At 45.1% G+C, this 24,218-nt stretch overlaps 1 protein-coding gene across 3 annotated transcripts in view; it reads left to right on the forward strand.

The window, feature by feature from the left end:
* Positions 1–355: 355 nt before the first annotated feature.
* Positions 356–24,218, forward strand: part of PSAT1 (phosphoserine aminotransferase 1) — a 29,729-nt gene continuing 5,866 nt past the window's right edge. Inside the window, exons 1-8 of one of the 3 annotated variants that reach the window (XM_084988352.1) lie at positions 724–1,288; positions 1,461–1,569; positions 3,988–4,048; positions 4,979–5,048; positions 7,684–7,889; positions 8,701–8,873; positions 11,779–11,948; positions 17,817–17,945. In XM_084988352.1, the coding sequence (XP_084844478.1) occupies positions 1,462–1,569; positions 3,988–4,048; positions 4,979–5,048; positions 7,684–7,889; positions 8,701–8,873; positions 11,779–11,948; positions 17,817–17,945 (917 nt within the window). In that variant the 5' untranslated portion in view covers positions 724–1,288; position 1,461. Of the gene's footprint in view, positions 484–723; positions 1,289–1,460; positions 1,570–3,987; positions 4,049–4,978; positions 5,049–7,683; positions 7,890–8,700; positions 8,874–11,778; positions 11,949–17,816; positions 17,946–24,218 lie in introns of those variants that run through there. The other 2 variants (XM_021065150.2, XM_084988343.1) reach the window with 2 other exon arrangements.

Genomic DNA, 24,218 nt, shown 5'->3' on the forward strand with positions numbered 1-24,218 from the left:
GGAGGGAGAGGGGCTGCGGTCAAGGTTGGAGGACTGGAACGGGCCTCGTCGAGGGTGCAGAAGCACCAGTGCAAGTTGGCAGGGGCAGCCTCTTCTCGCCTCCCACGATTCTCCCGCGGGCAAGCAGCCGAAATGCCTGGCTGGTGCAATCTCCCACGCGACTTGCAATGATCAAAAAAGGGGCTGAAACTGTAAACGCGAGGAGGAGCAACAGCTCCTGAGCCTCCACTGGGTAGCACGACCAATGGGGATGCGAGCTCCTTTGCAAGGACCAATCAGAGCAAGGCCAGCGACAGCGCGGGCCAATGGGGGCGCTGGCTCGGCGCTGCAAGAAAACGGAGCAGGAGCTGGCTGCAAGACTTGGGCTGCCCACGCGATCGGTCCTCTGCGACAGACTCTCCGTACCGATTGCCGCACCGCACCATGGACTCCCTGATGCAGGTGGTCAATTTCGGGGCCGGGCCAGCCAAGCTGCCGCGCTCGGTAAGTCACCTCGAGTGAGCGCCGGGAGTGCGCTCCAGTCGGGAGCAGGCGCGCTTGTGGCTGTGCATCCCCGCACGGGGCGCCCCGATTCCCCCCTCCCCGCCCCGCACGTCTCGAGGTCCCCGAACGCTCTGCGCAGTGTGCACTTCCAGTTGAGGGTCTCTCGAAAGTGAACCTCTGGGAGAATACTTTGGGGAGGGAAGCTTGGCGATGTTTGCCTGTGCAGCTGCTCTTGGCGCCAGTTGCCTGTACACCGGGTGCAGAAATCTGCTTGCTGGGGCGCACTCGGCCTCACCGCTGCGCACCTACAGATTCCCGTGCGGTGCCTTCTCCCTAGCAGGGCCGGAGACGCGTCGGAAAAGAAAAAACTCTCATCTCCTCGTTCTCGAGCCAGGCAGTGTCGAATGGATGCATGAATGGACGCTAAGAATGAAGGGTGAATGGGGTTTGCCTTAACTGGAAGAGATTGCAAACTGGAGGTCTGCGCACGACCCCTTGTAAGCCAATGTTGGCTTTAACCAGCGCTTGAGAACATTACTTTACAGAAATGGAAATGTAAAAGCTTTCAATCTAGCCCAGACTTTCCCTCGTAGTCTCTCGGAGAAACTTCCTTCCCTAAAGCCTTTTTTCTCCGCTCTGTTTCACGTTCAGTTTTTTTTTTTTTTTTTTGAATTGGCGTGTCCCTTAAAGGCATTCGAGTATTCAGACTCTGGTAGGCGTTGGGCTGCTAGCCCAGTTCACTTTACTTTGTTCCCGAGCAAGTGAATGATTGAATTCTCCCCTGGGCCACAATTAGACCTTTCAAGTAAGTGCAAGTGGAACTCTCTCCCTGCCTTCCCAGCCAAGTTCCAGCTCCTCTCCCTGACCCTCACCCCGCCGTCCACTTCCCCCCAGCTGTGAAAGACGCCAAGTTTCTGATAGGCTTTGAACTGCTTGGACCAGTTGCCAATGCTGATATATATATTTTTTCTAACCAGGATGATTTTGATAATATGTTGTAGCAACATGAGGCACAGTTGCTTTTACAATTATCTATTGTTGAACAGAGTAGAAATCTCCCTGGGACAGAGCCTCCTCTGTGTTGTGGTAAGAACAAAGAATTTTATAATTTTGGAAAGGAAAGGACGTTTTTCTGTTCTAAGGGCAGCACTCTCAGGAACTGAGAGAACAGGGCTTATTTTTCTCTTAGTTTTTGCTGTCAATTTTAGATGAGATTCCTTGCCAGAGCTCTGCAAATGTTTCCTCTGAAGTCACCATGAACCCCTCTCTGTGTTTTGGTTTTCTGCATATTTGTTTCATGCATAATTTGTTCTGAATTTATTATAAAGGCAGTTGTCAGTATTACAATTGTTAATTATTTATTTTCCCTGGGGGGATTTATGCCCTCATATGTGCTGTCTAACCTGGGGGCAGATGTTACTTTTTATGTCTCTTTTTGGTTTAGTTGAATTGTAAGCATTAGACAAACTTTTCAAACTTTTTTTGGACTGTAACCACAGCCTTTCACAGAGTTCGCTTGTGGCACAGCGGGTTAAAGATCTGGCAATGTCACTGCTGTGTCATGGGTTCCATTCCTGGCCCAGGATCTTCCAAAGCCATGGGTGCAGCCAAAAAAAGAAAGAGAAGAAAAATACATTTCACAAAACTAGCAAGTACCTGCACATAATTGAAACAAAAAGTTTATGAAATGTTTAACCTGATGTTTATAACATACAAAATTTTGTATTCTATTCTGGCCTAATCTATTTTAGATCATTTAAAAAATTAGTTGTGACCCATTAAAGTGATTGAATTTTGCATTTTGAAAAAAGATAAACTGCTGGATTAGAGGGGTGTGCTTTTTGGGCAGAAGTCTTTAAAATTCTTTATAATGATTTTGGTTATAAACTTTTATAGATGTCTTTTCAAGGAATATTATCTGTAAGAGAAATATGGTCTCAACAGAAGTTCAAGGATAATTGTCACAGACAGATGTTTCTTTTACTAAAGGAAATGATTTGCTAAAAGTTTGTTTGATCAGCTAGTGCTAATAACTGTCCAACAGTTTATAAAAATGATGACAAAGTCTTGACTTCCCTTTTTTGTCTAATTCTTTACTATTAAAAAAATTTTTTTAGACAAGTTGCAATCCAGTGTAGATTATGTTTTATGAGGTCTTTAGCCTGTATCTTTTAAGAGAACCTCCTTTGATAGCAGGATGCTTCTATTTTGTGTACATTTTTAGAGATTTTCCTTCTCTTTACTTGATGGCAATTCGCTCACAGACAAAGGTAGAAAGAGAATGATCTTGGACCCATCCAAGATTTAACCACTGAGGACGTTTTGCCAATCTTATTTCAATAGTCCCTCCTTCATATCCACTTTCTCCCCTTCTGCCCTGAATTATTATTATTTTTTTCTTTTTCAGCCACACTCATGGCATATGGAAGTTCCCAGGCCAGGGCTGGAACCTGTGCCACTGCAGAGACAGCACAGGATCCTTAGTCTGATGTGCCATAGCAGGAACTCCAGCCCATGGATTATTTTTAAAGCCAATACCAGATGTGTCATTTCATTCCTAAATACTGCCACATGTATCTCTGATAAGGGCTTTCTATTCTTCCTACTAAAATGTGTATGCATATAATATATAAAAATGATAGGTGTTTTTCTTTTCAGTGTATAGTAATTTGGGGCTGGGGAATGAGTCTTGCCCCTTCGCCCCTTTCCTGGCACTGGGGTATTGGCCATAAGATGGGTCTAGTCTGTCCAGTTGTCCCTGTAAGACAGACCATGTTTATGGGATTGTAGGGACCTTATAAGGCAGGTCAAGGGGCCGGGCAGGGACAGGCAGCTGAATACCATTGGAAGCTCAGCTGAGATTCCCCATCTGTAAATTGGGGATGAGACTATCACCTTCAAGGCTGTTGTTGGAGAAGGAGATCAGTCCAGCAGCACTCCCAACCCCCAGGCCAAAACTTAATTCCTAGCAGGTGCTTCCTAATCCTTGCCCACTCCACCCATCCTGGTGGACCAAAAAGATGGAAAATTGAGTTACCAAATTTGGGCCTAATTGACTTTTTTTGTTGTTCTCTGAAGCCTGAACTTTTTGCCTTTTGTGCTTTAGCCTTTAGAGAGTGGCAAATGCAATTGGGGAGGGGACGTTTTCTAGGGAATCAGATTTTCCCTAAAGGTCTTATGTTGCCCGTTAAAAGAAATGTTATCAGAAAAATTCAATACTTTTTTTTTTAAGTCTCAGTGAATTTTTATATCTAAGTGAATTCATGCCTGTCTCAATATTGGTCATGTTGCATAATTTCACACTCAACTTGAGTGTAAGTTGCATCATCGGGGCTCTGTGGGAACCAGGGAAGGAAGTGGATTGGCTGTGGGCAGGGACTAAAGCTTCCTCACAGGCTGGTAGGTGGAACCTCTCTCCTCCCCCCGCCCACCCTGCAGTTTGTGTGTCCAGGGAGAGTTGTGCATGGCATATTGAAATCATCTTTCTTTTATTTTTTTTTCTAGGTATTGTTGGAGATACAAAAAGAATTATTAGACTACAAAGGAGTTGGGATTAGTGTTCTTGGTAAGATTTACTTTTGGAGTCTGTGAATGTCTAGGATTCAATAATTTAAATGCATCATCAAGCCTGGAATTTGAGCAGGGTCTTCCTTTAGGCCTTTGTAGATTTATTTTTAAATTTTGATAACTGCCATCGCCTGTTTGACAAAAGCAATTTTGAAATCGACCTAAATGCTGGTGAGGGGTTTATACATTTCAGCTTACTCTTCCATAATTGGTTTTTGCTATTCATTGGATCTGAGATCAAAAGATACTCTACATTTACATAACAGTGCCCAAACATTTGTAACATTGCTTCACAATCATTTTACAGTTTTTGCTATTCTTAAACAAAAACTCATTAAATGTTTAGAAAGTACACAAGTCCTTTTTTGAATATTCTGCATGTTAAGAGTTTCATTAAGTTTGCCTCCCCTATATTATTGGGAAAAGAGACCTTTGAGTTCTCAAATTGACTTTTTAAAATTTTAATTTCCTTTTTCTTCTGTGGTAGTTCCAGAGACTTCAGTGCATTAAGAGACAGTAGGGTTAACTTTGTGCTTATTGCTATTAAATTTTGCTCCTGTGGATTTGGCATATATACTTAGATTTCTGTGAAGTTAGAGCACAGTTTAGAATTCTGTGCTGTTATGCACACAGATTCCTGTTTGTAAGAAAGATATGAGAAATCAGAGACTGAAAGATAAAACTAGTAAAAGCCTTATTTTCATTCACCTGAAAAGTCACTCAGCTGATTTTGGCCAAAATGTTTGCAATTTGAAAATCAGTTTGGATTTTCCCTTATAGTAATTGTGGCCTACAATTTGAATGCAAAATAACTGACATTTCCTATTATTATTTTATTTGCAAATTTTGTAGTTACATCCACAGTTACTTTTGTTCCTTTGGTTTTGAGCTGAAGCTTTTTTCATTTTGTTTATCTTTCCATCCCCAGAAATGAGCCACAGGTCATCAGATTTTTCTAAAATTATTAACAACACAGAGAATCTTGTGCGGGAATTGCTGTAAGTTTAAATCTTTTAAGACAAAAATTGTGTTACTCTTGTATGATAATCCATATATGTGAGTGTCTGTTGTATTATTTGCTAGAGTCAGTTATGTGTTCAGCATATTGCATACTTAAATATAATTTTTAAGAGACTCCCAGATTCACTAAATCACTACATAATGCTTTTTGTTTGCTCCTTATCTTGTGTTTGCTTGTTTATTTTTGTTTTATGTGGTTTTTCCAAAGATTGAGATCATTGTCTGTGGGAAACATTTTCCAGCACTGTGAAAGTTAAACTGGCTTCAAAGGGATATAAACTACAAGGAAATGGTCATCTTTGTCAGCATAATTAACTATAATTTAGCTCACTGGCTCTTAAAGTATGGGCCTCATACCACCCATCAGAATCACCTGTTGGAGGAAGTATCAAAAAATTCAAGTGCTGGGCCCCACACAGTCCTGTTGAATCAGAGCCAAAATAGAAACTTCATTTTTAGCAGGCTCTTTGGGCAATTCTAAGAGCTCTGAACTTGGAGTTTCCTCTGCAGCGCAATGGAATTAGTGGCATCTCTGGAGCACTGGGATGCAGGTTCGATCCCTGACCTGGCACAGTGGATTAAGGATCCAGCTTTGCTGCAGCTGTGGTTTGAATCTGATCCCTGGCCCAGGAACTCCATGCAGTGGCTAAAAAAGGGGGGAAAAAAAAAAAGAAAGAAAGAAAAAAAAAGGAAAAGAAATAAAAAGAAAAGAGCTCTGAACTCTGGGAATTGCTCCTCAAATGAACTCTCCTAGTTATCCACATTGCTTTCCTTATCCAGAAAAAACCCATATTCTTAAATAGATTGCTACTTACAGGAAAGGTTTTGTAGATTATATAAATTTATTCACATAGACACACAAAAATGGTCACCTTGAAAACAAAACACTTGTATCTTTTTTGTCTGTTTAGTTTATTTATTTTCTGTTCATAAAACTAGAGCGTGTTCAGGGTGGAAAGGTGAGATAAAAAAGAAACTCACAAATTCAACTGGAATTGTTCATAACCTCACTGGTCATGGGTAATCATTGTTAACGTTTTAGGGCCCATCCTTGCCTCATTTCATCAGCAAAATTGGAATTGTACTCTTTATTTCATAATTTTCCCTTTAAAGTGCCTTGATATAATGCTTCAGATGGGGCAGGCTGGGTGACATTTTTGTGAGGAGCACTGGAAACCCGTAGCAATGTGTGTGTTCAGAGCTGGTTGTTGTCTGCTTGGCTTAGCATTCCAGGGCTGCCTGCCGGGTCCTCTGTCATGCTCAGTGAACAATCCCGTCCTTCATGGGGTGGGTACTTGGAATGTTGGCCCAAGATATGTGGCGTTTGACCCGCATGGCTGTGAGCCTCTCCACTCTGGACTTCCAGTTCAATTTAGAGGCCAATCCCTTTGTCTCCTAACCAGGTTTCTACTTTGTACCCCTGTACCTAGGCCACTATCTGGTGTCCTGCTGCCCAGTTCTTGGCCATGTTCACTGCCCTGCATCTGGGTAGATTAACCAGGAACCCTGCCTTGGGCTGCCATCCTCCCAGCTGCTGAGAACCTCATGGTTAGAGTCTCCTAGGACTTGCTTGTGTGCTTTGCTATCCTCCTGAGCGCTGGATAGAGGCAGGCATGGTTCAGAACCAGACATATGCACACCACCTCTCATGCTGATGAGGCCAGGAACCCCTCACATTACCTAGCCCTTTGGTGCTTTCCTTTTGCCTCTGTGTGCTGGAGGCCATCTGCCTTCTGTATAGCCTGTGTCCAAGCTCTGACATTGCCCAGAGGCTCAGGTACAGTTTCCAAGGCCTAATGCCTCTGGAACTGGCTTTACCCGACTGCCTGTAGCCATTCCAGCCATCATCTTAATTTTCCATGCTGGAGTCAAATAATTTCACTGTTCATTTGATGTATCTCAGTAGGTGATACATGCTCAGGCCTAAAGCATTATCAAAGATCCTTCTCCAGTGTCCACTTGGTTCATTGCATGGACCAGCACATACAACTTTTAGGACTTTTGGTTGCAAGTGACAGAAACCCAACTCTTGGTTTAAGCAAAAAAGGGAATGCATTACCTCTGATAACAGAAAAGTGCAGGAGTGATTTAGGAGCTCACCTCGTGTCAGGAAGTACTTTTTCTCATTTCCTAGCTCAGCTTTTTTAGGTATTAGCTTTACCAGATGGCCACCAGTAGTTGCATGATTAGCTCCTACAAGTTCCTTCTTTCCCTTGATAGAAATAGCTCCTCTTTCTTAGAAGTTTGATCCAAGGTCTCAGAACCAAACCCCATTGGCCAGCTTGGGTCACGTGTTCATCCCCCAGAGCTGGGATTGGCCACCCTTGAGCCAGGTGGCCCGAGAGTGGCAGTGGGATTCTTCCTCAAAGGAACAGCAGGGTACTAATAGCTTCTGTCCAAACAGTACCCATAGGCTCCCACCTCAGGGCCCAGTACATATTTGTACAAGGAACTGAGTAGATAAAAAGTGGATTGGGGAAGGCAGAATAGTAATGAATTCTACCATGATTCTTGTAGTGGATCCACCCAGGGTAAAGTGCTGGAAGAGCATCAGTCATTCTCAATCTTTGATCCTGTGAGTCTCTATTTACTGTCACCTCTGTTTTGGCCCAGATCCATTCCAGACAACTACAAGGTGATTTTTGTGCAAGGAGGTGGGTGTGGCCAGTTCAGTGCTGTCCCCTTAAACCTGATTGGCCTGAAAGCAGGAAGGTGTGCTGACTATGTGGTGACAGGATCCTGGTCAGCTAAGGCTGCAGAAGAAGCCAAGAAATTTGGGACTGTGAATATTGTCCACCCTAAACTTGGGAGTTACACAAGTAAGTGCTGGGAGCTGAGCTGGAGAGTGAAATGCTGGCTGGTGGCTGGTTCCTTCTTAGCTAGCAGGTTATTCCTGCCTGGGGCAATTCTTTCTTCCCCTTGTCTGTCGTTAGATAACATTTAGATTGGCTGGCTGTGCCCGTTAAGTTTACTGCTGCAGAAAGATTAATTCTAGGCTAACTTAGCTGCAAAGCTTGGGAGCCTGTTTAGCTTTAGGTATGGATTGATCAGGGGCCTCCACAGTGTCTCATGGTCCTGGTGTCTCTCCCTATCTCCTCCACAGTCAGTAAAGTTGCCCTTCCATTGTAAAAGATGGCTACAGCTGCTCCTGACTTTATATTCTCCCACATTTCAATGGCTTTGCTCAAGGGTGCCCAATGACAGTCTCATGTCTCCTATATCCCTTTCCAAATCAGTCACATGGCCATGCCTGTGTGGCATTCTACCTTCCAGGATGTGGGTGGAATTGGCTCTACTGGATCTCCATGGGCTGAGAGTTGGGGAGGCTGGTGCTGGAAGAGGTCATAGGATGGATGGATACTGGGTACTAAGGAAAAAACCACAAATTCCCACCATACCATTCTTAAAGAGTATTTGCCCCCAGTAACAGTCCAAAAGGGTGGGATAGATCATCCTTTTAGGGTGTTGGTGGTGATTGTAGTGTAGGGTGGATAGGGCGTTTTCACTCGTGAATGTTCTGGAATCCATCTTGTACCGCTAGGGGAGGGGCGTCATTCCTGATGGACATCCATCTCCCTAAGGGAAGAGGGATGTAAATGTGCAGAGTCCCCAACTTGTCTCCTGTGATAGAAATTCCAGATCCGAGCACCTGGAACCTCAGCCCAGACGCTTCCTACGTATATTACTGTGCTAATGAGACCGTGCATGGAGTGGAGTTTGACTTTATCCCAGATGTCAAAGGAGCAGTGCTGGTCTCTGACATGTCCTCAAACTTCCTGTCCAAGCCAGTGGATGTGTCCAAGGTAGAGACTAAATGAGGCTTGGGTTGGGGATGGGGATGGGGATGGGGAACCCAGCGTCTCAATTCCTTTAAGGACATTTTAACGTATGCTAGAACAGGGAAAGGCTGACACGACTGGTTGTCAGAATGTCTAAGTCCTGACATTCCCAGCCCTGTGTTAACCATCTCCTCCAGGTCATGCTCCAGTCCTTGGGAGTGGCTCTTAGAAAATATTTTTGGTCAACACATTGGTAGTTGCTTGCAGTCATCAGAGGAAGATGCTCGTGCTCTAAGCTGGGGGTGGGTGGTATGGAGGAGCCCCGCTTTGCTTTGTACCTTCCTCAGCTGCAAGAGCATCAAAAACGAGTGGCACATTAGGGTGGGCAATGGGAGCAGTGTGCCAGAGGCATGTCATGGGGAGGAGGTTATATCTGTAAGGAACTTAAAACAAAGTGGTCTGCGTTTTTTTTTTTTTTTTTTTTTTTTTAGCTATTTCTTGGGCTGCTCCTGTGGCATATGGAGGTTCCCAGGCTAGGGGTCCAATTGGAGCTGTAGCCACCGGCCTACACCAGAGCCACAGCAATGCGGGATCCGAGCTGTGTCTGCAACCTACACCACAGCTCACGGCAACGCCGGATCATTAACCCACTGAGCAAGGGCAGGGACCGAACCTGCAACCTCATGGTTCCTAGTCGGATTTGTCAACCACTGCACCATGACGGGAACTCCCAAAGTGGTCTGCCTTTTAAAAAATTATAGTAAAATATGCTTACTGTAAAATTGACCATTTTAACTTTTTTTTTTTTTGCTTTTTTAGGGCCACACCTGTGGCATATGGAAGTTCCCAAGCTAGGCTTGGAATGGGAGCTGCAGCGGCCAGCCTACACCACAGCTCTTGGCACCACTGCATCCTTAACCCACTGAGTGAGGCCAGGGATTGAACCCACATCCTCATGGATACTAGCAGGTCCTTAATCTAAGCCACAGTGGGAACTCCCCATTTTAACTATTTTTAAGCATACAGTTTTGTAACATTAAATACATGCATACTGTTATACAGCCATCATTGTTATTTATCTCCAGAACTTTTTCTTCCCAAACTGAAACTCTGTCGCCATTAATCAATAACCCCAGTCCTCCTTTCCCACATAGCCCCAGCCCCCGGCAACCACTATTCTACTCTGTGTCTCTGTGAATCTGAGTGTTCAACATAAACTCATATAAGTGGAGTCATGCAATATTTGTTTTTTTGTGTCTGGCTTATTTCACTTAGCATAATGTCCCCTAGGTTTGCCCATGTGGTAGCATGTGTCAGAACTTCATTCCTTTTTAAGGCTGAGTAATATTTTGTTGTATGGACGTACCATGTTTTGTTTATAGCCTGCTTTTTATTATCAGTCACCATGCACTGGCAATTCTAAACAATGTCAACTATAAAATACTTCTCCCTGCTGTCCCCCCTCCTCCCACTTAGGATGCCACTGAATTTTCCCAAAGGTTTCATGGGACTACATGTATATCTTATTCAAAAAAATTTCCTGGAGTTCTTTTTTTTTTTTTAACTTTTTAAACTTTAATTAATTCAAGTACAGTTGATTTACAATGTTGTGCCAGTTTATGCTATACAGCAAAGGGACCCAGTCATGTATATGTATGTATACACACACACACAAACACACACATTCCCTTATATTATCTTCTCTCATGGTCTATCCCAAGAGACTGCATATAATTCCATGTGCTACAGCAGGACTTCATTGCTTATCCATTCTAAATGTAATAGTTTGCATCTACTAATCCCAATTCCCAGTCCATCCCACTCCCTCCCCAGCCCTCTTGGGAATCTGTTCTCCATGTCTGTGAGTCTGTTTCTGTCTTATTGATGGGTTCATTTGTCCAAAGTACCTTTAAACACTTTTTTTTCTAAAATTTCTTCTCTTTCAGGCAACTTGTCTCATTATTTCTCAGTATTTTCTGATTGTCCCTTTATGCAAATATAAACGGATAAAAAATTGGTTTCTTTAGGTTACCAAAGCAAAGTAGTCTTACTTTGTTTTTTTTTTGTTTGTTTGTTTTTTTTTTTTTTGTCTTTTGTCTTTTTGTTGTTGTTGTTGCTATTTCTTGGGCCGCTCCCGCGGCATATGGAGGTTCCCAGGCTAGGGGTCGAATCGGAGCTGTAGCCACCAGCCTACGCCAGAGCCACAGCAACGCGGGATCCGAGCCGCGTCTGCAACCTACACCACAGCGCACGGCAACGCCGGATCGTTAACCCACTGAGCAAGGGCAGGGACCGAACCCGCAACCTCATGGTTCCTAGTCGGATTCGTTAACCACTGCGCCACGACGGGAACTCCCCTTACTTTGGATATAGAAAAAAGGTATAGAGTGAATATGGTAGATACAAGGTTAGAAGGTCTTCATAGTGATGGGGGTAGGCTGGCCCCTTCCTGGAGAGAAGGCCTGGGCATATTCATAATCTGCAGGCTCTGAACTTGTATTTTTTTTTTTCTTCTTAGGGCCACACCCATGGCACATGGGAGTTCCCAGGCTAGGGGTCGAATTGGAGCTATAGCTGCCAGCCTATGCCACAACCAGGGCAACGCAAGATCTGAGCCATGTCTGTGACCTACACCACAGCTCATGGCAACACTGGATCCTTAACCCACTGAACAAGGCCAGGGATTGAACCCAAGTCCTCATGGTTACTAGTCAGGTTCATTACAGCTGAGCCACAAGGGAAATCCTGAACTTGTGAGTATTGATGTATTGTCCCAGATAGAGATTTTGTTAGAGAAAAAATATATACTTGAATACTTAGAGTCAGTTCCTCATAAACATTGCGCTTTGGAAGGAGACTGAGAAGTATGACCACATTTATGAAAAAATGACTTAAGTGCATCTGAAACAGCAGGCTTTCTCCTTTTCAGTTTGGTGTGATTTTTGCTGGTGCCCAGAAGAACGTTGGCTCTGCAGGGGTCACGGTGGTGATCGTCCGAGATGACCTGCTGGGGTTTGCCCTCAGAGAGTGTCCCTCAATCCTGGATTACAAAGTGCAGGCTGGGAATAACTCCCTATACAACACACCTCCCTGCTTCAGGTAACTCTGGGGTGTGGTTTGGGGGCCAGTGAACTGGGGGGGGGGGTGCTCAGTATTTCCCATCAGTATGAGGTGATTTTTTAAAGTAAGGCATGGACCTCCCTGGTTAGGATTCAGCATCATCACTGCTGTGGCTTGGGTTTAAACCCAGGCCCAGGAACGTCTTCATGCCATAGGTATGGCTAAGAAAAGAAAAAAAAGTAGGGCATGATTCCATGAATCAATCCCTGACCTTAGTCCAGTTAGACTGTCCAGATTCTTTGCCCAGCTCACCTTTCTCTCATCACCCTCTGTGTACTGATTGATCAGCTTTTCTTACCTTTCTTTTTTTTGGGTATTTTTGTTTGATCTCGGTAGCCTTGGTGGTTCACCATTAACCCAAAGGTTTTTGCACATGAAGTGTCATGCCTGCCTCTCAAACAACCAGGGCAGCTTTGGAGAAGGAGTTTCAAAGGCGCGGAGCCACTGGCCTTTTTCTTTCCTCACTGGACCTGCTTGAAGCTGGCTGCCTGGCATTAAACACATTGTCTGGAACAAACACCCCTGTATTCTTTTACCCAGTTGGTAGAGGTCCTTGTTTTCTTGGAGCAAGGCTATCCTGTCTTATTGTCTTCACTCTGAGAGAGTCTCGGGTAGTTTTTAAATTCATTGTGATGCCTAGGATTTAACAATTGCCTGAGAAGTTTTACTACTAACTAGCTGTATGACCTTGGGCAAGTTGCTTAACCTATGTGCATAGCAGGTGTTTCTGGGAACAATTGGTTGCACGGTGGGTGGCAGGAGGTGTTGTCCTTACCTGTTAGAACGTGCTGCCAGGGCCTGGCTGGCAGACAGGGCGAGGCAAAGGCCATAATGCTCTGGGAGTGAAAAGGTGGGAGGAGGCAGGGCAGCACTGGCCCTGCACTGTGGCCTGAAGGCCGGCAGATTCCGGTCTGAGCACAGGCTAGAGGACCAGGAGGAGTTGTCAGCTCTCTTTGGCACCTTCTCCATGACTAACCTTGAAACAAATTTTTTTAAAGACAAATTTTTTTAAAGACGTAATCAAGAGGTTAAAATGTGATCTGTTAATATTAGAGTGAAAAATCAGCAGGAAAGCTGATCAGTGAGAAAGCAGACCAGTCTGATGGGAGGTAATAATGGAGTCAGATCCATGAAGACACTGAGAAAGTTCTCCTTTCTGAGCCAGACACACAAAAACAAGGGCTGAAAAAGAGTGAAGTTTCTTTTCCAGATAGATTAGGATAGGGAAAACAGATCATCTCCGGGCAGAATTGCTAATAATATTTGATGAGAACTGTTTAAAGATGGAGGATGATTAGAGATTGGGTTAAATGTGCTCTGATCCAAAATAACCCCTGGTGTCTTGTTTCTTTTACCCTGAAGGAAGAGAAAAGAAAAAACGTAAAACTCTGTATGATTGAGCAGTTACCCTGAATCTATGACTTGAAAAACTTAGGTTTCATTTGGGGTACTTCAGTTTCTAAGGTTAGGAAATTGTAACTCACCCGGTGAGAACAACTAACAAATGGAGGGAAGAAAGTTTGTGCAGAACACCCTCCCCGGTCCCTGGATGCAAGCTGATAAGGCACCCAGATCACTTCAAACTGTATCACACGCAAGTTCTTGAAAAAGAAGCTTTTTTCCCCTTTTCTTTTCAAATCGGAGCTAAATGACCACAGGCCCTGGGCAGTTTGTTTGAACTGAGCTGGATGACTGGCCCTCACAAAAAGTTGCCTGTAGCCCTGAGCAGTGAATTGGGGTGGAATGAAGGACCACATGGGTGTTCTGTTTAACCCTTTAGTGGAACTCACTAAGCACAGTTTGTGGACAAGCAAACAGATGCCTAACCTTCCCTTCTAACCCAAGGCAGTTATGCTTGTCATGATATACTGAATCCATAAGTACAAATTCATTTTAGCTGTAGTATGAAGTAAAGTAACTAATGAGAAACAGGAGTTCCTGCTGTGGTGCAGTGGGTTAAGGATCTGGCTTTGTCTCTGCAGTCGCTCCAGTCACTGCTGAGGCGAGTTCAATCCCTGGCCCAGCACAGTGGGTTAAGGATCCTGCAGTAACTGTGGCATGGGTTGCAGCTGCAGCTCAGATTTGATCCCTGTCCTGGGAGCTTCCATATGGTGCAGGTGGGGCCATAAAAAGTAAAAAAAAGAAAGAAACAAAGTAACTCTACTCACCCAGGCAACCATTCTTATCAGAATGGGAGTGTGGGCCTGCCCAGGGGGCTTAGTTCTTTAGGGAAAGTTTCTTGGGGGACTTTCTGGTGTGCTTTTCTAATCCATAGTGCCCAGAGAGGATTTTGTATTCCTTTAAAAAGTTAACACATGATCTTGGCAGAGATTTCTGAGGCGGGCAGAGCCTGCCAGGGTAATCACTGTTAACTGCTTGCTGTGTATCCTAACCCTTGACTGGGTACATGCAGATATACAGAGCTGTATAATTATGCAAGTGGAACTTTACCATGCAGGCTGTTTTGTGAATTCTTTTTTCCACCCAGCAATGTACTATGAACCCTGCCATGTCAGCTCAGCTGCCTGCCTTTTTTTCCCTTTGAGTTGCTGTGTCATATTCCATCAAATGGACCTACGGTAATTTTATTGGTCATTTAACGCATGGGCTTAGACAGTACACCTGTGCTGTGTGGGGCAGATGGGCATTTGAGAGATGAAGGCAAACATAAGTTAAATGTGTTACCCTGGTGAGTGGGGAGAATGGAGACCAAGTTGCAAAGATGCATAAGTGTTTTAGGGCCTGTGTATTTTGAAGATTTTGGATTATAGGAGGGTAGAAGCATGAGTTAATAATGAATTGAAAGCTGCAGTGGATTCACAGGGCATGACATCCTTCCTCTCCAGGGTGTTTGTTCTCCAGGAGAGCATGCCTCCTTCTGAGCCATCTGCCTCATGCTGAGACTTTGTATGTGGAGGCTAAAGGTGCTGGTTCTGGGCAGTATGTAAAATGGGTGGTCTCTCTGCTGACTGCGCCTGCCTGGATCCCATTAAGATTAGTCAGAGAGCACGGGCAGTGGTCTGCATGTGGGGGTGAGTCACACAAGGGAAGTGTGATGGTGCTGAAATCTGGCTGGGACTGTGGACCTAGCCTCAGCCTTTGCTGCAGCCTTGATTTGATGAGTGAAATAGCAGCTTGGGATCCCTGGGATAACAGAGCTTCAACTGGAAGTGAAGCTTGGCCTCTGAAAAATACTGTTGTTGAACAGGTGACTCTACTTGGCTCATGTGCAGAGGTTTTTCTATGCTTCCTGGGGGAGTGAGTGGTTTGGGGTTAGATGGAAATTCTAGAGTATCTTACAGAACAGAGGAGTGGGAGGGCAGCATCTTATCTGGAACCTGCACATACACATCTACACACATGCATGTGTGCTGTGATGCCGCTGGAGCAGCTGCTCTTGGTAGCCATGTCCATGAGGCTTGGTGCTAGGCTGACTTCCCTGCTAGCAGGTAAGATAGTGGTTGAGGGCGCTTGAGGTCCTAGTAAATGAGAAGCCTTTGGGCTTGGGAGTCTGACCAAGTAGGGTTGGAATCCTGGCTTTATCAGCCACTTAGTGGATGACTTAAACCAAGTTAAGCTCTCTGAGCCTATTTCCTTATCTGTAAAATGGGATAATGGCAGCTCAGACCTCAGATCGTTTCAATCAATTAAAGGGAGAGCTGCTAACAGTGCACCTGGCCTGCTCTTGACCTTAACGAATATTCATTCTCTTCCCTTACTTTCCTTTCTCCGTTGACTCTCTGATTTCTCAGCCTGTCCATAGCACCCCAGTAGAGACTATAATTTACTCAGCGGCTGTTTTCATTCCTCCCAGGACTTTGGGGGAGCTAGGCTGGGGAAGATTCTGGAGAGGCTATATTGAACTTCTGGGTGCTAGCTGCTGGCTGCTTGGTGGCCACTGGGTAGCCCAGAGTTGGCTTCTGCTACCTAATGGGGGTAAAAATGCCTGGGTCTGCTCACCTGGAGACAGTGAATGAGCCAGTCAGCATCGTGGGCTTCCCTGGGACAAGCTGCTGGCTCTTAGGGAATTTTCCAGATCCAGTGATCTGCCCCCCCAGCCCTCACCCTGTCATGGTGTCAGTAGACTCATGGCGTTAATAAAGGAGGAGGCAGCTGCGTCCAGGGTCTTGGCGGGGCATTGACACCCAGCAACTAAGTTGACACAAATTCCTCTGAGGGACCTTTGTCCCCTTCCTGGAGAGGGCATAGCTGAGTGCTGACCTTCTCCCAACTCCAGCTCAAGGAAGGTGGTGTCTTTTCCCTGGAGGTTTCCACTCCCGCCCCCTGAGCTTTCAGCAACGTGCACACAGGGCCCTTGATACCTTTTTAAACAGAGAGTCTTTCAGAAGATCACTGGGAAAACCATCCACTGCTCTCAAAAACCTGCATTTTGGGCTTGGTTTTGAGCACTTAACTAGTAAAGGTACTGCTAACTACACTGTGTGGCCCACTTGCCATGTGCCAGTTTCTCACTAAGCACGTTTCCCAACTCATTTTCTGCAGTCCCCACAAGGGCCCTGAGGTCTCTAGGTAACAGAATTGAAATTTTGGCTCAGAAAGGGATGTTCCAAGCTCTGTGAAGGACCAGGATGCAGCGGGTCCTCCTGGAGCCAGAGACCTGAATCCCACCTCATCTGCACTCCTAATTCATAGTTGAGCCTCCTTCAGATGTTCCCTGTGGCTCTTTCCTCATTTCTCCCGGTCATCAATACACCATTCTGCCTCTTCTCACTCCCAATTCAGAAAGTCCCATGGAGGGCTGTGATTGGTCCAGTTAAGTCCCCTGTCCAACTCTGAGACCAGGGGAGCAAGGTCCTGCTGGGTCTTCCTATTTTTTTTTTTTTTTTTTTGTCTTTTTGTCTTTTTGTTGTTGTTGTTGTTGCTATTTCTTGGGCCGCTCCCGCGGCATATGGAGGTTCCCAGGATAGGGGTTGAATCGGAGCTGTAGCCACTGGCCTATGCCAGAGCCACAGCAACGCGGGATCCGAGCTGTGTCTGCAACCTACACCACAGCTCACGGCAACGCCGGATCATTAACCCACTGAGCAAGGGCAGGGACCGAACCCGCAACCTCATGGTTCCTAGTCGGATTTGTTAACCACTGCACCACGACGGGAACTCCTGGGTCTTCCTATTTTAAGAGCAGGGCAGTTCAAATGCTGGGTGTTCACCATGGGTTGGTAGGCCTCCCTGTTTCTAGTTGGGAAAGCCAAGGTTTGGATTCCTGAGGTGATGAATCTTGGGTAATCTGTTAGTGGCAGCACTGGGACTAGAGTCAGGACTGGAGCCCTACACTCTGTGACACTCTGCCTCAGCCAGGTGGTGGGCCCTGCATGCTGAGCTGTGCTTCCAGCCTTCTGTGTGTATTTAGACACACAGATATAGAAAATATAGGAGCTAGTATTACAGTCTATGGAAAGTATTGGCAGAGGGCTCTGGGCATTCAGGAAGTGAATCGTTACCTGGGTGGGGGTGGGGAGCTGGGGGTTAAAGGATACTGGTGGCAGGGATAAAATGTCAGATATGGAGACAGGGAGCTGTGCTCCAGGTGTCATGAAGAATATGCACTGAGACTTGGGACAGCTGGAGACTGATGTGACCTCCAGTGAAGAGTCTAAATAACCCTCTTTGGAAGCACCCTCAGGGGCCTAGAGTTGGGTTGATAATAGTTTTTGCTTCATGACACGGTCTTGTCTTTGGCCTCCACATGGCCCACTTTCTTCTTTATTGGTGTCTCAGTGTCCTTAAGTCTGTTTTAATACAACTTCAGTTTGCTTGGATGTCTTTCCACCTGTACAAAGCTGAACTAAATGGCTATACATGTATTTTTTTTCATCTTTATTTTAGCGTCTATGTCATGGGCTTGGTCCTGGAGTGGATTAAGAACAACGGCGGTGCTGCAGCCATGGAGAAGCTTAGCTGCATCAAATCACAAATGATTTATGATATTATCGATAATTCTCAAGGATTCTATGTGTAAGTCGATGGGGTTTTATCTCACATTTTGCCACTCGTGAATTTACAAATGTGTGTAAACCATGTCCGTTTGGAATATGGAGGCAGCTACCTTTCTCTGAGACACTGAAGTCCCCAGGAACATGAAGCAGGTGGGTCTTCCCTCCTGTGTCCCTACCCCAGGTATCCAAGGCTTTGGGATCCGTCTCCCATTGGGTGGTCATGTTTCTTATACCAAGGACATAGCCCAGGGGAAGAGTCTCAATTCACCCCCAGAGGCCAACCCCCTCTCTTCCTGCCTGTTTCCTCTGAATGTCTCCTGAGGGCAAAATACACACTTGCTAGAAGTCTCGGCTTTACCCCAGGACTCCACTGGAGGGTATAGACACCCACTTATGACCCCTCCTCTGGGTTCTTTAGCTTTTGGGGAAAGTTTACTATTTCCCTTATTATAGAACAAATGCTCCCATCCCAGGCCTGCAGCCAGTGAATGGAATTTGCTGATAAGAATTGACTCCTAGTTAAACATTTTTGTGACCAATTGATTTGAATGTGTGTTGACCACAGGACCAGCGCCAGAAAACATATGGGCCTTGTATTAGTTTCCTAGTGCTACTGGAGCAACTTGTTGGCTTAAAACAAGAGCAATTTATTTTCAGGGTTCTGGAACCCAAAAGTTCAAAATCAACATGTCAGCAAGGCTTTTCTCCCTTCAGAGACTCTAGGGAAGAATCCATTCCTTGCCTGTTCCAGCTTCTGGGTGCTCCAGGCACTCCTTGGCTGTGGCCACCTCACCCCAGTCTCTGCCTGTGCCTTCACATGGCCTCCTCCTTTCTTGAGTGTCTTCTCTTCTGACTCTTCCAAGGATGTCATTGGATTTAGGCCCCACCCAGATAATCCAGGATGATTTATCTCATCTAGAAATCCTTATTAGCTTAATTGCATTAACAAAGACCCTTTCTCTTTCTGTCTGTCTGTCTTTCTGTCTTTTTAGGGCTACACCTGCAGCATATGGAGGTTCTCAGGCTAGGGGTCCAATTAGAGCTGTAGGCGCTGTCCTGTGCCTGGGCCACAGCAACTTTGAATCCGAGCTGTGTCTGTGACCTACACCACAACGTGTGGCAATGCCAGATCCCTAACCCACTGAGCGAGGCCAGGGATCGAATCCACGTCCTCATGGATGCTAGTCAGGTTCGTTAACTGCTGAGCCATGATGGGAACTCTAAGACCCTTTTTCTAAATAGGTCACATCACAGGTTCTGGAAGTGAGCACATGGATTAACCTTTTCAGAGGCCCCCTTTCAGCCCTCTACAATGGGCCCCTCACCAAAATACCAGCTCTAAAGTGCCTAGTACAGTGCCTGGCATATGAAGAGTGTAACAGATGACGTTTTCATTTCTTTTCCACTCCTTCAGTGTGGGGACAGCTGTCTGAGGACCAGACTTTGTGCTATGTCTAAATGCATGTGCATAAACATACTCATTTACCAAGCTCGGATCCCCTTCTTAGTAGTTTGTACTCTTTGGACTTTAATATTGTAACAAAAATATCTGGCAGATAGTAACAAGGGAGTTTTCACTCTCTTTTGAGGATTTGGTGGGCCACATAAGACAAAAAATGATGCCTCAATCTCAAATTAAAATTGTGTTTCACCCAGGGTTTGCTAACACATCTCCATAACCATCTATGGGATGTGGGTGGATGTGTACTTTTGGGGGCAGCCTTAACTGCTCTTACCACCTCTGCCCTTGAATGCTTGCCTGCTCCAGTGAGTTCTTGGCATGCAGTGACCTCCAGTCACAAGCCTCAGGGACTCAGACTTGGCTGAATGCCTTGCCCTTTGGGATGCTCTTCCATGTGCCATCTGGGGGAAGGGATACCCTGTATTTCTGCCTGCTCTGTGGTTCTGTGCACCAGAGGCAAGTGCAAGGTCAGGGCTTGGTCTTGGAATTTTCCACCTTAGACCCTGATGTGTGAGTTGGGAGGCCACATTACTCCTGGAGCGCTTCTGGGAGCCATTTTAAGATGTGTGGTCCAAGGTGTTCATGGCCAGGGGCTAAATAATGTGGCGTGAGCTGGGCGCAGGAAGATACTGCTTTCCCTGGAGGTGAAGGAAAGGCTTTTGGATGAGCTTGAGCCTTGGGCATAAGTAGAATTGGCAGAGAAGAGGACAAAAGTACTTTTATGAATTCTGGGGAAAGCAGGGAATGGACCCTGCAAAGGTACGGAGGGAGGAAAATACAGTGTTTTTGGAGAGCAGAGAGTGGGCTGCCTGGAGGGCATAGCTTGTGCTCGGATTAGAAAGAAAGTTTATGGAAAGGTCTGAAGATGTTCAGTTCATGAGTGCATTTATCCCTTTGCCTCTCTACCCATCCATTGACTTACACATTCGTCTATCCATCCACCCACCCATCCACCTGTCCATCTACCTATCCATCCACCTTTCCATCCATCCATCCATCCATCCATCCACCTTTCCATATACCTATCCATCCATTCATCCATCTGTCCATCCATCCAATGGTACCTGAGCACTACCCCAGGCTAGCCTTGTTCTAGGCTCTGAGGATACCCACAGTAAGTCATCTTTCCTGCCTCCCTAAGAGTTCTCAGAACCTGAACGTAAGTGAGAGCCCTTGGCAGCTATTGTAGACTAGAGACCAATTTTCCATTAGTTTTTGGCTCCATATATTTCTCAAGAGATGTGTAGGCACAAAATGGAAGGAAAGAATTATGATGCCTCTGGAAGAAATCCAGGAAATTAGAAACAAAGTGTAGCAGTTATACCAAGAATCTCCTGAATTCTCCCCCCCTCCTCTGAGATCCTTTCACTCCAAGCACCTAGGCTGGCATTCTCCAGAAGGGAATCTGTTAAAGCCATTGTAGCAGGTGAGTTGTCTTCTGGGGAATCTGTCACCTTCCCACACAAAACTCCTTATTCACCTCTGAACTGTCTCTACACATACTTGCATCCTCTTCTGAATAAACCTCTTTCTGGGAACTTCCATTCACCCCCTGGGCCACCTGCCCAGGAATTTCATCCCGGTTCATGGTGTCCCTGTGGGACCTTGTTATCAGGGTTAGGGGAAGACTTGGCTCCCTCTCTCCTCTGTGTTTGAAATTGTGCTCCTTAGCTGTCCCTGTGTGCACTTGGGTTTTCAGGAAATTCTTCACAATGGAAATAGGGCCCCAAAGAGGTGTTGCACAGTTTGTAGGAGGAATGCCAGGTAGCCTAGAATGGGAATTTGAAGTTTACCATCACGTTTGCTTCTTATCTTTGCTTCTCCGTGCCGCCTGACTCATAACTCAGCCCCTTTACTGAACACAGTTCTGGGCAATTTGCTAGGGGTTGTACCAGTTCTGCTAGGGACCCTGGCAGGGTACTCCAGGACTTGAGAAGGCACCCACTGAAGTCCCTACATCTATTCCATAGCCTAACCACCCACAGGTGTTGGTGGGCTGCAGGTTGAGCCCATGTGGGCAGAATAGCACTGTGGCCTTAGAAGCTCTGCTTTGCTAGTTCCTAGCATGTGGCTTTGGGCTAATGTCCTAACTGTTTTAGACTCAGTTTCCTCATCTGTACAACGGACATATTATGTCCATGATATCTTAGGACTGTTATGAGGAGTCAATGAAAATGCATGTGAATGAAGAATAATAATATTGGGGTTAAGAACATGGGCTCTTGCACTAGGTTCATTTGTGTAAAGCAGCAGAAACCATACCTGGCACATAGGGAGCATTCCTTAAGAGTTAGCTCTTAGTGTTGTGATTTGTGCTTATTATGGAAAGCTCCTAGGGTGTTTCTGACGCTGCTTTTAATATGTGTTAAATTTTTAATATGATAAAGATGTGCAAGGGATAGAGTCCATATCCAGATCTGAGGTCACCTTTTCTCACCCCCTTTGTGTGGGGACCAGGCCTTAGGAAAGAAATTAAAGTAAAGCAGGCAGAGCTCTTAGTGCTTTACAGATATTCATACATTTTATTATCATCAGGACCTTGTGAGCAGACAGTGTTTGACGGCAGCACAGGTAGGTTAAGGTCAGTGGCAGCAGGGACGTAGGCTCAGAAGTTGAAGAGGGTCAAGGAGGGCTGGTTCCAGAGCCTTTACCTAAAGAAACAAGAAAAATCACAGATGACATGACTTTCTATTCAAAATGTAGGAGTCAATGGAAAAACTTAGAAAGATCAAGTTCAGAATTGTGTGTAGTTACATCTAAATATGTAAAATTCCTATACTCCAAAAATAACAATAAAAAAAGAGGAAAGATCTCATTCACAATAGTCACGAAAATTAGCAAATATCTAGAAGTTAGTTCAGCATTCATCTGGGGAAGATAGTGCAAAAGGATAGCTGAAAAATTCTAAACATATAGGTTAACATTAATAAAATGTAATGTTAACACATGATCTATTAAAATATAAAGCCACTGGTAGAGGGAAAGACAGATCGGTGGAAAAGTCCAGAAACCGATCTATGTTTCCTTGAGGATTGCATTTTATGAGACTGACACGCTGCCTGCTGTGCTAAGAGGGCAGATGAGGATTGCATTTTAAATTAGACAAAAAAGCATGTTTGTAACCCCTTGAAGCCTTGATAATTCATTTGAACAAAAACTAGAGTTACATATTTGCATACACAGGTTCTAATCACTTGAAAAATACAAATGCGCCTAAATGCAAGAAATAAATATAAAATACAGGAGAAAATTTCTGTTTAAGTGTAGAGAGTACAGAGGGCTTCCTAAATAAGCCAGAAAACTCAGAGGCCGTAGAGTAAAAGACATTTAATTACATGAAAATTTAAAACTTTTCTATAGTTCGACATAAAATGACAGACATGAAAAAAATTTGATAGCATGTAACAGAAAGTTTACTGTTGATACAGGGAAGAACTCACAAATAAATGAAAAAGGATAACAAAATTTTAAAAAGGTAGGGGGTAGTTTCTAACTGTATGAGCACACAACCTAGAAGAAACATAGCTGGCTAATAGATACATGAGAAGGGGCCAGCTTCCTTAGGAAATGCAGATTAAAACCATGATATTTTCTCCCTTCAGAAATTCTATTTATTCATTATTTATTTATTTAATTTTGCCTTTTGTCTTTTTAGGGCCACACCCGCGGCATATGGAGGTTCCCAGGCTAGGGGTCCAATCGGAGCTGTAGCTCTGGGCCTACGCCAGGGCCACAACAATGCGGAATCTGAGCCGCGTCTGTGACCTACGCCACAGCTCATGGGAACGCTGGATCCTGAACCCACTGAGCAAGGCCAGGGATCGAACCCACAAGTGCATGGTTCCTAGTTGGATTTGTTTCTGTTGTGCCACGATGGGAACTCCTAGTGTGCAAATTTTAAATTATCTTTTTTTTAATTTAAAAATCAAGAAGTTCCCATTGTGTTTCAATGGCTTAAGAACCTGACATGGTGTGCATGAGGATGTGGGTTTGATACCTGGCCTTTCTCAATGGGTTACGGAGCTGGTGTTGCGGTGAGCTGTGGTGTAGGTCGCAGATTGGGCTCGGATCTGGTGGTGGTGTGGCTGTGGTGTAGGCTGGCTGCAGCTCCTATTCAACCCCTAGCCTGAGAACTTCCATATGCCACGGGTGTGGCTCTAAAAAGAAAAGAAAAGAAAAAAAGCAATCAGGAGAGACCTAGTGACTATTCTGTGGGCTTCTATCACCTCAGGATGCACTTTTCGTGCCCTCCCTATTTCTGTTATGTCTTGGAGTGGACGTCACTGAAATGGGTGTCTTATAATTGCTGGCCAACTGCCTGTGGTTTTCTTGCATCCACCTGACTCTCACCACCTTCGTGAGATGGTCTCTCCCATGGAGGCCATACCCCTCTGGTACCTTGGAAAGTCCCGATGATTCTCAGGGGATATTTGAGGACGCGAATCCCAGATATGCAAAGGGTTTCTCAGGCACATGCATTTGGGGAAAACTGTGTCTATGTGAATAATCCTCCTGGGAATTCAAAATTCACAGCTACTCTAGAAGTTGTGCCAAGAAACCTGTGCAGCCCAGTTAATGCAGGATTTCCTGAATTTCTATGACTCCGGAACTGCTTTTCTGGTGATATCTATCAACAACTGTCCTCTTTGGCTTCCATCATAGACTCGCCAGGAAGCAGTGCTCAGACTTTGTCCTGAAATCTTTTTAGTTGTAGGATTACCCAGCTCGCTCTCTCTCTCTCTCTCTCTCTCTCTCTCTCTCTCTCTCTCTCTCCATGCCCACCCGGCCCCACACTAACCCTCTGTCAGCCTTGGCACCTTCTTCCTGCAC

This window comes from Sus scrofa, chromosome 1 (genome assembly GCF_054392235.1).
Source record: "Sus scrofa isolate SSC_HxYL_T2T_F1_AM1 chromosome 1, Sscrofa_HxYL_maternal_Yorkshire_Landrace_v2.0, whole genome shotgun sequence".
Lineage (NCBI taxonomy): Eukaryota > Metazoa > Chordata > Mammalia > Artiodactyla > Suidae > Sus > Sus scrofa.